This window comes from Stegodyphus dumicola, chromosome 3 (genome assembly GCF_044657685.1).
Source record: "Stegodyphus dumicola isolate Sdum_Otavi_A_Nest chromosome 3, ASM4465768v1".
In the NCBI taxonomy this organism is placed as follows: Eukaryota; Metazoa; Arthropoda; class Arachnida; order Araneae; family Eresidae; genus Stegodyphus; species Stegodyphus dumicola.
In genome coordinates this window covers 9919294-9933307 of record NC_140770.1, presented here as the reverse complement: position 1 = coordinate 9933307, position 14014 = coordinate 9919294, and the positions used below count along the sequence as shown (strand labels likewise).

Here is a 14014-nt window from a genome sequence, read left to right as displayed (position 1 = left end):
TATTCATTTCGTTAGAGAATTGGGAGCTTAGTAATACATAAGGATGCTTTTCTGTAACAAAATCCTTCTTTTGCAGTGTAATTAATTCTAGAATTAGCTGAACTTAAAGCAATTCTACACGATTTAATCAGCATAAGTTTGCATGGCAAAGCAATGTGCCTTCTAATGTAAATTTAATAATTCAGTTTTATGAATTATTTTTATTATTTTGTAACCCCTGCATGTGGAAGATTTTTACTAAAATTCTTAAGAAGTATTTCTTTCTCTTTTGTTAAACTTTTCTATTGATTCTGTAAGAATAAAAACAAATTAAATTAATAAAAGCATTATTTTTAAAATAGGGAAGCATTTCTCACTTTTCTTTGGTAGCATTATGGTAAGAGAAATTTGTGAAATAAATGTAGATTCTCGTTGCTTCCTTGTTTAAAATTAAATCGGAAAAAATTAGAAAACACTGTCATAGTTTTTGAAAAATAAAAAACCACAATATGTTGAGAGGAACCGCATTTATTTTATGGAGCCCTTATATTGGCAATTGCTGCTATAATCGAATGAAATGTTGGTACTTTCTGATTTCTACCCATATTTAATTGTCTAATATATCAACTGATAGAAGTTATTTTTCAATTCAAAAATATATGAAGCACAAATCAGTAAGAAAAGGAATCCTACAGGGTTCGTAGCAGTCATTATAAGTCCTTATATTTGAAAATAAAATATAAAGGCCCTTATAGGTGCTTACTTTTTCTTTAAAGCCCTTATTTTTTTGTTTTTAGTGCTTATTTTTTGCTTTTAGTGCTTTATTTTAAATGAACACGCAATTTTTCCCCGTACCAAAGCCGAAACTAAATAAACAACTTTTCTTCCTAATATTTAATGTCAGATGGTGAATCATACTCCCGGAAATAGCTTTTCCCCCCTTTCTCTGCATTGACATAACCTCTGGTGTGTGCGGAGAGTACAGACAGGTGCCCGTTGTTCTGTTGGTCAAAGAATTGCGAAAGCAGTAGAAAATTCCGGTACATTCGGCATTCTTTTCCTCCCACCCAAATACTACACACGTTTGAATTTCTATTAAGATCTTATTAATTTGCATTCTCGTTCTGCTTGGTCAGTTCATATTCATGTTTATTATGATCGTTATGCTTATGAATGTTTATAATAACATAGTTGCAGTAACTGCTGAAGTATAGTAAACTTCCAAAAATGGTTGTGTTTTAACACAGATTGGCTTTCTAATTAATAATATTCGAAATGGCTTAAATAAAAGGAAAGTAATCAAATAGTCAAACTAATTTAATTTTTTTGGCCATACAGTACGAAGGTTGGGAGGTTCTCCCCTTTCTCCGCAAAATCTCGAATATTGAAACAGTTACACTTCGTTGCAAAAAAGGCAACGGACCTTTTTTTTTTTTTCACTTTCCAATCTGGATTGAAGAGGACTAAAAGTTCTGCGGTCTACCAACACAAGCAAAGAATGATTCTATTCCGGAAATTTAAGGCAGTCGTTAACGAAAATTAGAATGAAAAACACCCCAGATTGGTAATTCTCTTTCTTTTCCTTTATTTAGTTCTTTATTCTCCCAATATCGACAGCTGTTGAATACGATTGCGTAATATCATGTAGGGAAGAATTACAGGGCACTTATTGCGCAATAACGTTTGGGATATTTTGCAGAGATAATTAACTTTGATGTTCAGTCCGAGATTTGTTTATCATTTTTTAAAAGAGTTTTACTGTGCTTGCTAAGCAGAATATTTTTCTGTTCCATTGGTTTGTTTTTATATGATGCACATATCGAAATGTCAAAAGCATTTATTTAGCGGAAAAATCTAAAGAACGTCTATAGTCTATCCCCCCCCCCTCCGCTCCTCTTTTTCAAGTCATGCTCAACTGTCAGAATATTCGCCAATTTTCAAGTATGTGGGTAGTTAAGCTTTTACTGTTAAAGGATGACTGCATGAAACAAATTTCTGTTTTCTGATTTCAGAAATGTTCCTCTTTTTTACTTAAATTACTTTGCTTGCAGTATCTGTTAAGGGAAAACTGATATACGATGAAAATTTAGATCTAAATTAGTTAAATATCAATATGAGTGGGAAAAAAATTGCATTTATTATTAAGTTCCAAGCGAATAGAATAAATATGCCTTATTATTATTTATTTCCTCTATTTTGAACTAAAATTTCATCATTAAATCTTGTAATATAGTTTAATTCTGCATTTTTTTTTTTTTTTTTTTTTTTTTTTTTTTTTTTTTTTTTAAATTTTCTCATTGTAAACTAGTTCTGTAAATTGAACTGTTATTTAAAATTTAAAAAAAAAGTAATTATTTTCCATGGTTGAGGTAATGCTTATTCTCTCTTAATAAATACAGTCAAAAGTCGTTAATACGGTCTCGTCGGGACTTCGGCGATTCCGGATTATCGATTTTTCCGGACTATAGATCATCATTTAAATCTGGTAAGATGACATACAGAAATTATAAAATTAAAAATATGAAACTGTAATTTATGAAATAAAGAACAATTATGATCTAAAGGGTATCAAAATTTACAAAAAAAAGCTTAATATTTATTTGTTTACTTTATTAAACATTTCTTTTAATGTAAGTTGTTTTAGTTGCTTCGTTTTTTATGTGATAATACATTCTCTTTAATTCTATAAACAGACATAATTTCTTGTTCATTTACAAAGTTCTGCTGTTCCAGTCCTATAATTACTGTGTCGAGAATACTGACTAATTTGTCAATAGAAATTTTTTCGTTTTCAATAACCTCTGTTACTTTCTTCGCTATCGGAAGTGAATTATAATGATGAGGAATTTGATTTAAATCATATAAAAGACTGAGTACATCGAGATGAAATACTACATTTAGTAAGGAATTGTAAGCCAAATAAAATAAAAACATCTGCCCCGAAGATAAGGATAGTGCTGACAGATCAACTTCCACTTCATTGCACCCAGGGGTGTTAAACATAAACAAAGTTTAGATAAACAAAGGATATGCCTTTATCCATTTTTTGCAGCAATTCCACTTTTTGTTTAATGGACTTACATACTTTCGCTTTGTAGATCCTTTACATATTAGTAAATATATATCAGAAATTCTATTTGACATAATCGAAAGTTCAAGCTTACTTTTATAAAATTGCTCTAACAGTCTGCAAAAAATAATAAGCCGAATCCAATTCGAAGATTAAGTAACAACCTAATCTGCAACATTAACTGAATTAGATAATTTTAGCTTAGCTTATACCGTCCGTTATACATTAAATGCATATTCGTATTTTGCGCACGCACACACTCATATTCGCAGCTGTAAAGGTCTTACGCGCATGCGCAGAAAGTTTGTAGCTTTGAGGTCCGAATTAACGACTTTTGACTGTTCTGCATTTCTCATATTTTAAATTACGAGTCTAATTTTTGAAGTTATGCAGTTATGTCTAATGTAATTAGACAGGTGCTTATTTTTTTTTTTTTTTTCTTAAAATGAGCTTGAAAAGTGCTTATAGGTGCTTATTTTTTTAACTAAAATGTGGCTATGAACCCTGTACCTGGAATCAAGTAAATTATCAGCATGACTACCTCTCACCTATGCAATTTTCCATTTTCATCTCCAGATACTTTACCTTCCAATAAAATGGTGGCTATATTTTTGCACTTTTCTAGGTATGAGAAAATTCCATGTTCTTGAGGAAAACGCCTCTCCATTTTCATTTGATGGTGAATCAAATATTAATAACATTTTTTAGCAGAAAAAGTTATGAAGGATATTAAATAATGAATAATGCTATAAAGAAACTAGTGTTTATTTTCTGATTAAAAGAAAGTTAAAACTTGTATACATTTTGAAGAGAAAATAATGAATAAAAGAACAATATCATGTCTTCTAAGGAATGTGAAAATCAAATATAAATATTATAAAAAATTGACTGCTTCTTTTCTAATTGATTATAAGTTAAGGTTCTTTTTTGTTAGCAAGGCAGCATTTAATATGTATACACATAGTCACAAAATCTAAATAAAAGGTACTCTGCATGAAAAGAATTACTATTGTGTATATAACGAATGTAACATATACAGTCAAAAGTCTTTAATCCAGACTCGTCGGGACTTCGGCGATTCCGGATTATCGGTTTTTCCAGATTATAGATCATCAATTTAAATCTGGTAAGATGGCATGCAGAAATTATGAAATTAAAAAATGAATCCGTAATTTATGAAATAAAGAGCAATTATGATCTAAAGGGTATCAAAATTTACAAAAAAAAAAAAAAAAAAAAAAAAGCTTAATATTTGTTTGTTTACTTTGTTAAACATTTCTTTCAACGTGTGCATGCATCAAGCATACAATACGCATAGTTGAAATTAGAAAATTTCAACCATAAAACTATTTGATGTGTATTCGTGATATTTATAATGATGAGGAATTTGATTTAAATCATATCAAAGAGATGAAATACTACATTTAATAAGGAATTATAAGCCAAATAAAATAAAAACATCTGCCCTGAAAATAAGGATAGTGCTGGCAGATCAACTTCCAGTTCATTGCATGTCGCGATGCTTCCCCCCACCCCCGCAGAGCAGCGTGAAATTGATAAACAGATTTCGGAACGGTTAGAAAAACAAAGGATATGACTTTATCCATTTTTTGAAGCAATTCCACTTTTTGTTTGATGGACATCGAAACATGCTTTTGCTTTGCAGATCCTTTGGCAGCTCCAGAATCAGAAATTCTTTTTGACATAATCAAAAGTTCAAGCTTGCTTTCTATAAAATTGCTTTAACAGTCTGTAAAAAATAATAAGCCAGATTGAATTAGAAAATTAAGGAACAACGTAATCTGTAACATTAACTGAAACAGATAATTAAATAATTTTAGCTTAGCTTATACCGTTCGTTATACATTAAATGCTCACTTGTAAACGCATATGCGCATGCGTAAAGATATTATGCGTTTATGCATGTGCAGAAATTTTGTAGATTTTTAGGTCCAGATTATGGACGTCCGGATAAACGACTTTTGACTGTGTGCACAGTGCCAAATTATGCAATTCTTGCTTTTTGAATTGAAAACAGATTATTGTGTACATGGGGAAAGTGAAAGTTTTTGCCATATGTACAGCGATCTGTTTTCTCTTTAAAAAAAATCAGAGAATTACATAAGTTTAGTGTTGGGTACAAATTCAGTGAAGAATGATTTCCCCACTTCAGCACATAAGCAACTGAAAATTTAGGCTGAAAAATTACTGTATTAATATTAATTCTTGTTCTTAATGATGCTATTGCTTAATGATGAAAACAGGCTACCACAGTTGGCAACTTGACCCCATTAACCGAAGAGCACCTGACTTACATATGGTGAACATTTTAGAGGGGGGTTACTGAATCAGTGGTATCACACTGACTGCATTGGTCTGAAATCTGAGCAATCGGTTTGAAAATTAAATCCATTGAATAAATCTTGTGATTAAATTTACCAGGCTTGGCAAATTCAATCTCTCGATTTTAGTGAATAATAAAGATGACTGCTTTAATAAGGAAATATCATATTCTTTCATAAAAAATATGCTCTGTGCTCATTAGTTACATTACATAGTGGTCGGGGAACAGACTACAGCCTTGGGTGTGGAATCCAATTGGAGAAACCATCAACTTGAATATGTAAAGTACGTATTTTAATTTTCTATTAATATTGGGTAGGCAAATGTGCATTAGATGAAAATGTTGTTTGATTTTTCCTTCCTTTCAGTATGTATTGTTTTCATAATGCAAGATGAATAATACCAATAATATTTGAATACATATATTAATAATATTTAGTTATAATGCATTACCATCCTTTTTTTTTTTTTTAATCATTGAGGGATTAATTGGAGATGTGACATGTCACAGTTGAGCTATATAATTTAATAAAATTATGTGGATTTGTATCATTTCGAAAAAATATGAAGACTATTTGTTTGTAGTATTTAGGTTCAGAATTAAAGGAAACACAATGACTTAATTACTGAATTAATATACCTCATTAGAAATATAACTTTTTAGTGTAAAAAATACTAATAAAATATGCTAAAATTTCAATTTTGATTGCAGAAAATCTGCCAGATTTACCTTATTTTATTGAGAGGTCTAAAAATCATATGCTGCCTGTTTATCCTTCACGTGTATATAAGGACAGAGTACTTGTAACTCAAGTACGTAGAGTTCTTGGTGATATTTGGGTAAGTAACTATCTATACATTAGTTGATAATTTTGATTTCTTTTTCTATCCTTTCACTGCAGATTAAATTATTTTTGTAAATGTTCGTTGTAATCCTCTTAATGCAAGATTGCCTTGTGAAAAATTAAAGCTACCTAGAGCCACCAAATTTGTAACACACATAGTTCTCCCCCCTCCATCATATGCATCTTGAAACCTGAATTTTGTAATTTATTTTCTATATATCATTGACATATTTTGTGCAAATTTTAAATAAATTTCTGATTAACAGATTTAAAAGTAATTCCGAGGAAAACATTTTTATCACCAGCATGGTAGACTGTTACCATTTAGCAAAATGTGTTAGTTTCTTTAAAAACATTCTCATCTTTTTTGGGGGGGAGGGGGTACTTGTCTTCCGTAGCAGCCTGAGCAAGGGAAAATGACATTTGCACAATTTAGCTTTAAGTGCAATCTTTTGCTAAATGGTACATTAACAAAACTGACATTAGAGGATAAATCAGCAGTTCATTAAATATCTGTACAGCACAAGTTGATATGTACATACAAGAAAAAATTAATGTAAATTTGTATTTATTATAGTGTTTAATACAATTTATTTAAAATAACAAAATACCTGAACATTCTTTTTATTATTTTGTTAGCAATTTGCTAAATCTAGATAAAATAGATCTAATGAGAATTCATTTTTGGCAGACATTTTCTTGAAGGCTCAGTTTTACAGTTTCTGCTAGTAATGTCTTGGTAAAAATATATTTACGAGTGTCCCTTGGCTGTAATTTGCGATACACAGACACCAACTTTGTGCTGAATTTTTGTGCCAAAAATTGTCACTACACAAATCCAAAATAATAAGTCAAAGAATTGCTCAAACTCTGTATCCATGTACACATTGACCTATTTTCATTTAAAAAAAAAAAAAATCAGAGAATTGCACAGATTAGGCATTATGCACTCCCTCTGTCCATGTATACATCAAACTATATTCACTTTAAAAGTCAAAGGAGCAGCCAACAAAAAAGTATATAATCGCAATAAACTACATTTTTATTCAAACAATGAAATAACATAAAAGAGGAAATTCATCGTAGTACTACACAAAGAAAATATCCACTTACCTTATTTACAAATTTCCCTCTCTTCAGTCAAACAAAATTCCTTAACAGCATCCCAAAACTTCCTAAAATTATCTGAACTAGAATCTGTATACCATATAAATTCACAAAAATAAGTCGAAAATATCCTCCGACACTCGACTGTACGCATTTCTTTCCTACAAACAGGACGCTCACAATGGCAACTAAGTAAACCTTCATTTGCACACCAATCAATTAATCCTTTTTTCCATTTCATTCCAAAAATCGTACAGAAATTTCAAATATATCTTTACAACATTCAGCCATTTTACTGCGTAAACTACAAAATAACGATGCACTTCTTATCTAAAATTCGTTCCATCATTCAAATTCACTTCAATCACGCAACCAATTCCATCATAATAGGGTTTCCATAGCATTCAACTACTCGAGTTACCATAAATGAAACAACAACTTAGCGATAATCCAAGGGGCACCCTTCAATCTACTCTAACCAGTGCCTCAAATATCAACTATAGCTTCCTTTTCTATTGACAAAAAATTTAAAATAATAAGCATAATGAGTATTTTACAATGAAAAACCACTATATTGACACAATGCAATTACAAAAGATCAATTAGATCGTTAATGGTTTGTTTCTTGCATATGTGCATGAGTAACTGTTTCTGACACATGTAGATCAGTAACCATTTGTTTCTTACTAGAATACAATGCAGAAACCCATTAAGGCCACTACACAGTAAGCCAAAAGTACAGTATTTTCTCAAGTTCTGGTTATCCAGTGCAGACCTTGGCAATCATCTGGCACTGACATAATAATTCTCGAGGTACAGTGTGAATCCAGTATTGTTTACATTGCAGACAGGAATTTCTGATTGGACTAATTTTGTCTCAGATCTGCACTACACTTTCTGCTGCCTTTCAGCCAAAGAAATGAAAGCATGTGGCAAAGTAATTTGACTTGAGAACTATGAAAGCTGCACTGATGTTTGTGTGTGTAAAAAGGAGGGAAAATGTGCTGAGTTAAAAGATAATTCCCTTACTAAAAAGTGCAATAAGAATGCATTAAATTTGCTTTGATCAGTATCCTGATACACATACATACCTCAAATAATCTGTGTAAAAATTCTTATATTTTTGAAAATTTTCAGAACCATTAAATCTTTTTCCTATTTATTAATAAGGAGAGCAGAATTATTTCAATTTCAAAATTTGGGTAATGAGAATGTAGGAGCGAATTTTGTCTGAATTGAACAAATTATTTCTTCACATTACTATGTATGTAGTTTCTCCATCTCATTTTTACTTCCTTGTATAAAGTAAAGGAATTATTGTAATCATGAAAAATTTCGGATATCGCATTTCAACAAAAATATCCATTTGCGGCGCTTTCGAAACCATTTGAATGATGCGTTTACGTAACATATGTAAATACAGACAAAATAAAAGACTGTTTTTGCCAAAAAGAATTGTAAAATGGATTCGGAAGAGATTTTATTTTTACATCTGTACATACTAATGTATCTCGCAAAACTCGAGAACGAATAACCGTAGAACTCTGAAATTTTGTATATAGAACTGCCAGGGGTGTTTGTGCTCCGGAGAAACCTTGGAATTCCGGGGATTTTGAACTTCAATACCCGGAAATTCCGGGGATCGTCGTTCAAAAGGAAGTAGGAATAATAATGAATTATTTATTTTGATCTGGGTAATTTTGTTTGCTTTGAAAGCAGAAAACACAAGGTCAGTGTGTGTGGTGAAAACTTTTCCTTTCTTTCTCCAAAGGCAGTGATAATGCTTGAAAAGGGGGAAAAAACTTCTTTTTTGTTCTTTCCTTATTGTGAGTTATGACTCATTCCCCCGGTTCTCGGACATTCTCTTCTGGATTCTTTTCGGCAAGTAGGCGCGGCAGAAAAAAAAGGTCGAGGCTTTGTTCGACCAGATGTGTGACTCTGGGTTCAAAGGTGTTATCTCTCCTGGCATGGCGCCAATAAGTAGAGAAGGGGGATTTTTCGCCGTATTAGCTATTTGTCATTGATCGCTTCTCAACTTTTTTTTCTCTGCTGTGTAAAATTTTCATTTCATTTATTGATGCACGTGTAAATTTTTCATTTCGTTTATTGAAATATTTTTTTATTTATGTACACAAGAGAATTTCACTATTAAATTTCTTGTTATAAATAGTGATATTATACAATTAGAAGAAGGTGTCCGGAATGCATTTAGGTGGAATTGGATTGAACGGAGAGATGGTAATGGGGATACCATCGGCTCATGGTGCAAGAAAATAAATGTTGCTGGACAAGCATATTGTGTTTTTTGTAACTCACTGCTGAAGTATGGTGGGGAAGGATTCAAGGCTTTCACAAATCATTCTAAAACTGTGACGCATATAAAATATTCAAAGTGCATTAGACATTCAATGACTTTAAGTAATTATGCTAATTCAAAAAATACTGATGACTCATTGGAGACTGATGCTCGGCCATTGGATATAGTGACAAGAAAAGCACGCCAAGAGGTATTAATAACTTCGTTTATCGCCGAGAATTCTCTTTCTTTCAATGTAGCTCCCAATTTAATTGAACTCTGCAAACAGTTGAGCCGCGATCAGACGGCACTAAACTCATTGGAAATGTCCAGGACTACTGCATGTTATAAGATGAAATATGGGCTCGTAAAAACTATTAAGGAAAACATCATTAAAACTTTAAAGGAGACTCCATTTTCTCTAAATTTGGATGAAAGTACTAGCAATGCTCAAGAAAGTATACTGGCAATATTGGTGCAGTTTTATGATAACAATCAAAATGAACTTGTAGTTCATCATTTTGCATCTCTAAAGATGGAATCTTGCAATTCAGAAGCTGTTTTTAAAGCAGTTGTTAATACTATTGAAGATAATACTATTCCATGGGCAAACTTAATTAGTGTATTAATGGACTCATGTAACACCATGCGTGGAAAAAAAAAAGGATGTTGAAACCAGACTACGATCAAACAAAGCACCCCGCTTATTAGATATTGATGGTGACACTTGTCACACAGCTAATGACTGTGCAAAAATTTTGCTTCATGTTTTGATAGATACTTAGAAGATTTGTTTGATGACATCTATTTTGATATGAAAAGCTGCAGTAAAAGAGAAATTTTTTTCAAAATCTGTGAATCCCTTGCCATTAAAAAACTTAAGCCCTTGAAGAGACCAGACCATAGGTGGGTGTACATTTTATGTGTTTTAGAAAGAATCAAAGATCTGTGGGATGCTCTTATTGCATTTTATTTTCACTACTTGGATAAAACTGATAAAGGGGATTATTTTTCTTATGTTGAAACTATATACAATAAAAGAAATATTTCTGCAGCTCAGAAAAAAATTAAAGGGTAGTATTCTTGCTTGCATTCCCAACAACTCACAAAGGATGCTTTAGCTCGGAAAAAAAGAATACTAAATGGGTTATTTGTTATGCAAAACAAAACTTTATTGCATATGGCACTATATTCAGCAGTATTACCAGAGTTCAACACATATATTAAATTATTTGAAACAAAAAAACCAATACTTCATTTAATACATTCCAGTATTTATAAATTGATGGCAAAATTTTTCTCTTTTTTTATGAAGCCAGAAAACATAGTGTGCACATCTTATAATGATTTATTAAAGGTTGATGTCACAAATCCAGAATTCCATCTACCTAGCAAAGTAATATTTACTGGTGCAGAAGCTTCCACTCTCCTGAAGAAATTATCAAAAAATCATCCAATAGCAAAAGAATTCCAAATTTCTCCTCTGAAAGCTTATACTAATACAGCACAGCATATGAAACAGAAATTACCCCTTAAAAATTCATATCTAATTAGTTTTACAGCATTAGATCCAGAGCTAAGAGGTAAAACCAGTACAATATTAGCTTTTGAAAAATTATCATCTTTTATGTCCCATATTTTTAGTGATAATGAAAAGTCAAAAGTAGAAGCTGAAATAAGGTTATACCAGAGTGATATTGATATCACCAAAGAAATGCTCTACACATCTGATGAAAGTGGAAATCAAGTCAAGTGTACAATTGATAAATATTGGTGTAAAGTTTTTAATTTAAAAGCTGATTTCACAAATGATTATAAGTATCCTACATTGGCTAAATTGGTCAAAGCCTGCCTTAGCTGCTTCCATGGCCCATTAGTGGAAAGTGCATTCAACTTAAAGGATACACTTGTCACTGACTATAGAACCTCTCTTAAGATTGATTCCCTAGATGCAGTGCAGACTATTAAATGTGATTAAATGGCTTCTAAAGAAACCTCATGTGAAAAATATGGCTCAAAAAATCCAATGACTGATCCAATTCACAAAGATCTCTTACTGAATATGAACAGAAGTTGGAAAACATATCAAGAGGACTTAAAAACATGTATTTCAGATGAGTCACCTATAAAAGTCTCTGAAAAACCTTCTACATTAGCAGAAAAGCAAACTGCTTCTACCTCTGCATGTGCAGTTCTCGAGGAAATTTCTTCAACTGTAAATGAGGAAATAAAAGTCAACCTTCCTGCAATTATGAAATTCACCACAAAAGAAAGACAAGCCCACAAACATCAGAAAATTGAAAAAAAAAAGCAGCAGAAATTAGATAATTTTTTTTTAAAGAATTAATTCAGGTAATTCAAAATATTTACATAAACTGTAGTAGTTTATATGTTTGAAAATTTATGGTTATTAATTTTGCAAAAAAAGTAATTCATTGAACTTTTATAATTAGGTCATTCAATACTTCATAATTGTAATTTTTCATTTTTCTCCCCCCCCCCCTTCTCGAAACTCCAAAATGTCGGTAGTAAGTCCGTAAAAGTTTCAGGGGATTTTTGGGGGTCCCACAAACACCCCTGAACTGCTATAACATTTAGTTGTGTACTTCCCTTTTCTTTTAAATTGGCTGCATTCTGTATATATATATATATATATTTCCACTGTGTAATGTTGCATGGTAAGCTTAGAGTTTTTCAGTTTTTCTTCTTGTATATTGGTAAATTGTGCATTTTTTGCTTTAAAACTGATTGAATTATGTGGTTTTTATGTTCTGGGTAAGGTTTTCATGCTTTTAGTTAATCTGCATGCAACAGTGTTAGAATTATCAATAATTAAAAGTGTTGAGTTAAACATAACTGCCATTTAAAAACTCCTAGTAGAATAGTTAATTAGTTTCAGCATCAACTTCAGTGTCTTTTTGCTGAGTGGGACCAAAAGTAAGCTTTCAGTTTTGTGCACCAATAAATCTGCCCTCTTTCCTGCTGGCTGAATTGGTTGTTTTTAAGTAGAAACTCTTAACTTTATTTATTTATTTATTTATTTTAACTGTATTTTTTCCCCTGTACTTTGCAATTTTTAATGAGGTTAATTTGAGTTTTTAGATATTTTTGCTTTGCCACGAAGTGAGAACTGAATTAATTTATGAGAAATATATCTCGGATGAAATTCGAGAAATTAAGTTCCAATGAAATGCAGCAAAAACTTATATAATTTAATAGGCCGTAAAAGGAAGTTGTGATGTCCCCATCAGATTTTTTATTTTTTAATTCCCTGATAGATTTTCTCAACATACTTAATTCGAAACATTTATAAATGCAGTGTCATTTTGTTACGGAATGTCAAATATTCATTAATATATTATTAACGTTTTACTATAATAGAAATTAACTAAGTGGCGAAGATATTTTTACTGTTTTTATTTTTAGGGAGGGCAAAAACTTTTCTATCCTCTTTAATTTTTTTATATTTTAATTATTCTTGTGAATAAATCAATTAATTACTGTACTTACCATATGATATGAAGTTTTTTTTTTTTTTTTTTTTTTTCTTTTCTTTTTTTTAATCCTGCTCTACCTGCTGCTAAAGCATTTCTCAAAGTTATTTCTCCATGCCTTCATCAGCATTACAGGTTCATTTCAACAATTCATCTGATACAGTGTGTTTGTGCATTTTAGATTTTATTCACCATTCTTCTGATGCATAACCTTCAGGGTTTTGTGCCATTAAAAGTCAACCAACCAACCAATTACTGTACTTTATCTCCTTGTTTTTTCTAATATCTGCTAATTCTTTATATACTCACTTTTATTTAATAAATATGGTATTTATCTTTCATGCTATATTTATCATTCAAGTTTTTGATTATGATGAGAAAAATCATTTACTCTATATTTGTATTTCAGGTTTTTGAATATGATATGAAAAATTACCTTGAAGAGAAACTGAATGAAAAAGTTGAATCCCATGTAAATGAAATAGCATGTTATGTAAATTTTCGAGGAAATCATGTTGACTTAGTTAAAGAATGGCTGTATAATAAAGGTTTTTAATTTCTGATGAAATTGTACCAGTGTTAAATAGGCATTTAAGTTCATTTATTCTATTTAAATTCTGCCTAGTTACAAGAGTTCCTAAGAGTGGATCTGCCTAGTATGCAGTTCTGAGAAATAAGGAAAAACTTTGAGGTTAACTCTTTGAAAACCAAAGCCTTCACTAACATGTATGTTAAAATAAACCGCCCAAAATGGTTTTCGAGAGTCACAACAATTTCCTCCCCAGCCCATCCATTACCACATGAAGAAGAGTGAAGATTTCAAATGACATCCTTTCTGCTTCTAACAAATAATGATAAAAAACCACAAATAAATGTTTTT

At 31.2% G+C, this 14014-nt stretch overlaps 1 protein-coding gene across 1 annotated transcript in view; it reads left to right on the top strand.

Annotated features, from left to right (window-relative positions):
- The window catches only part of mRpL49 (mitochondrial ribosomal protein L49), a 36519-nt gene extending 22817 nt beyond the window's left edge, over positions 1-13702 (top strand). The window contains exons 3-4 of the mRNA XM_035357424.2: positions 6105-6232; positions 13544-13702. Of these exons, the coding sequence (XP_035213315.1) occupies positions 6105-6232; positions 13544-13690 (275 nt within the window). The 3' untranslated portion in view covers positions 13691-13702. The remainder of the gene's footprint in view (positions 1-6104; positions 6233-13543) is intronic.
- The last annotated feature ends 312 nt before the right edge of the window (positions 13703-14014 follow it).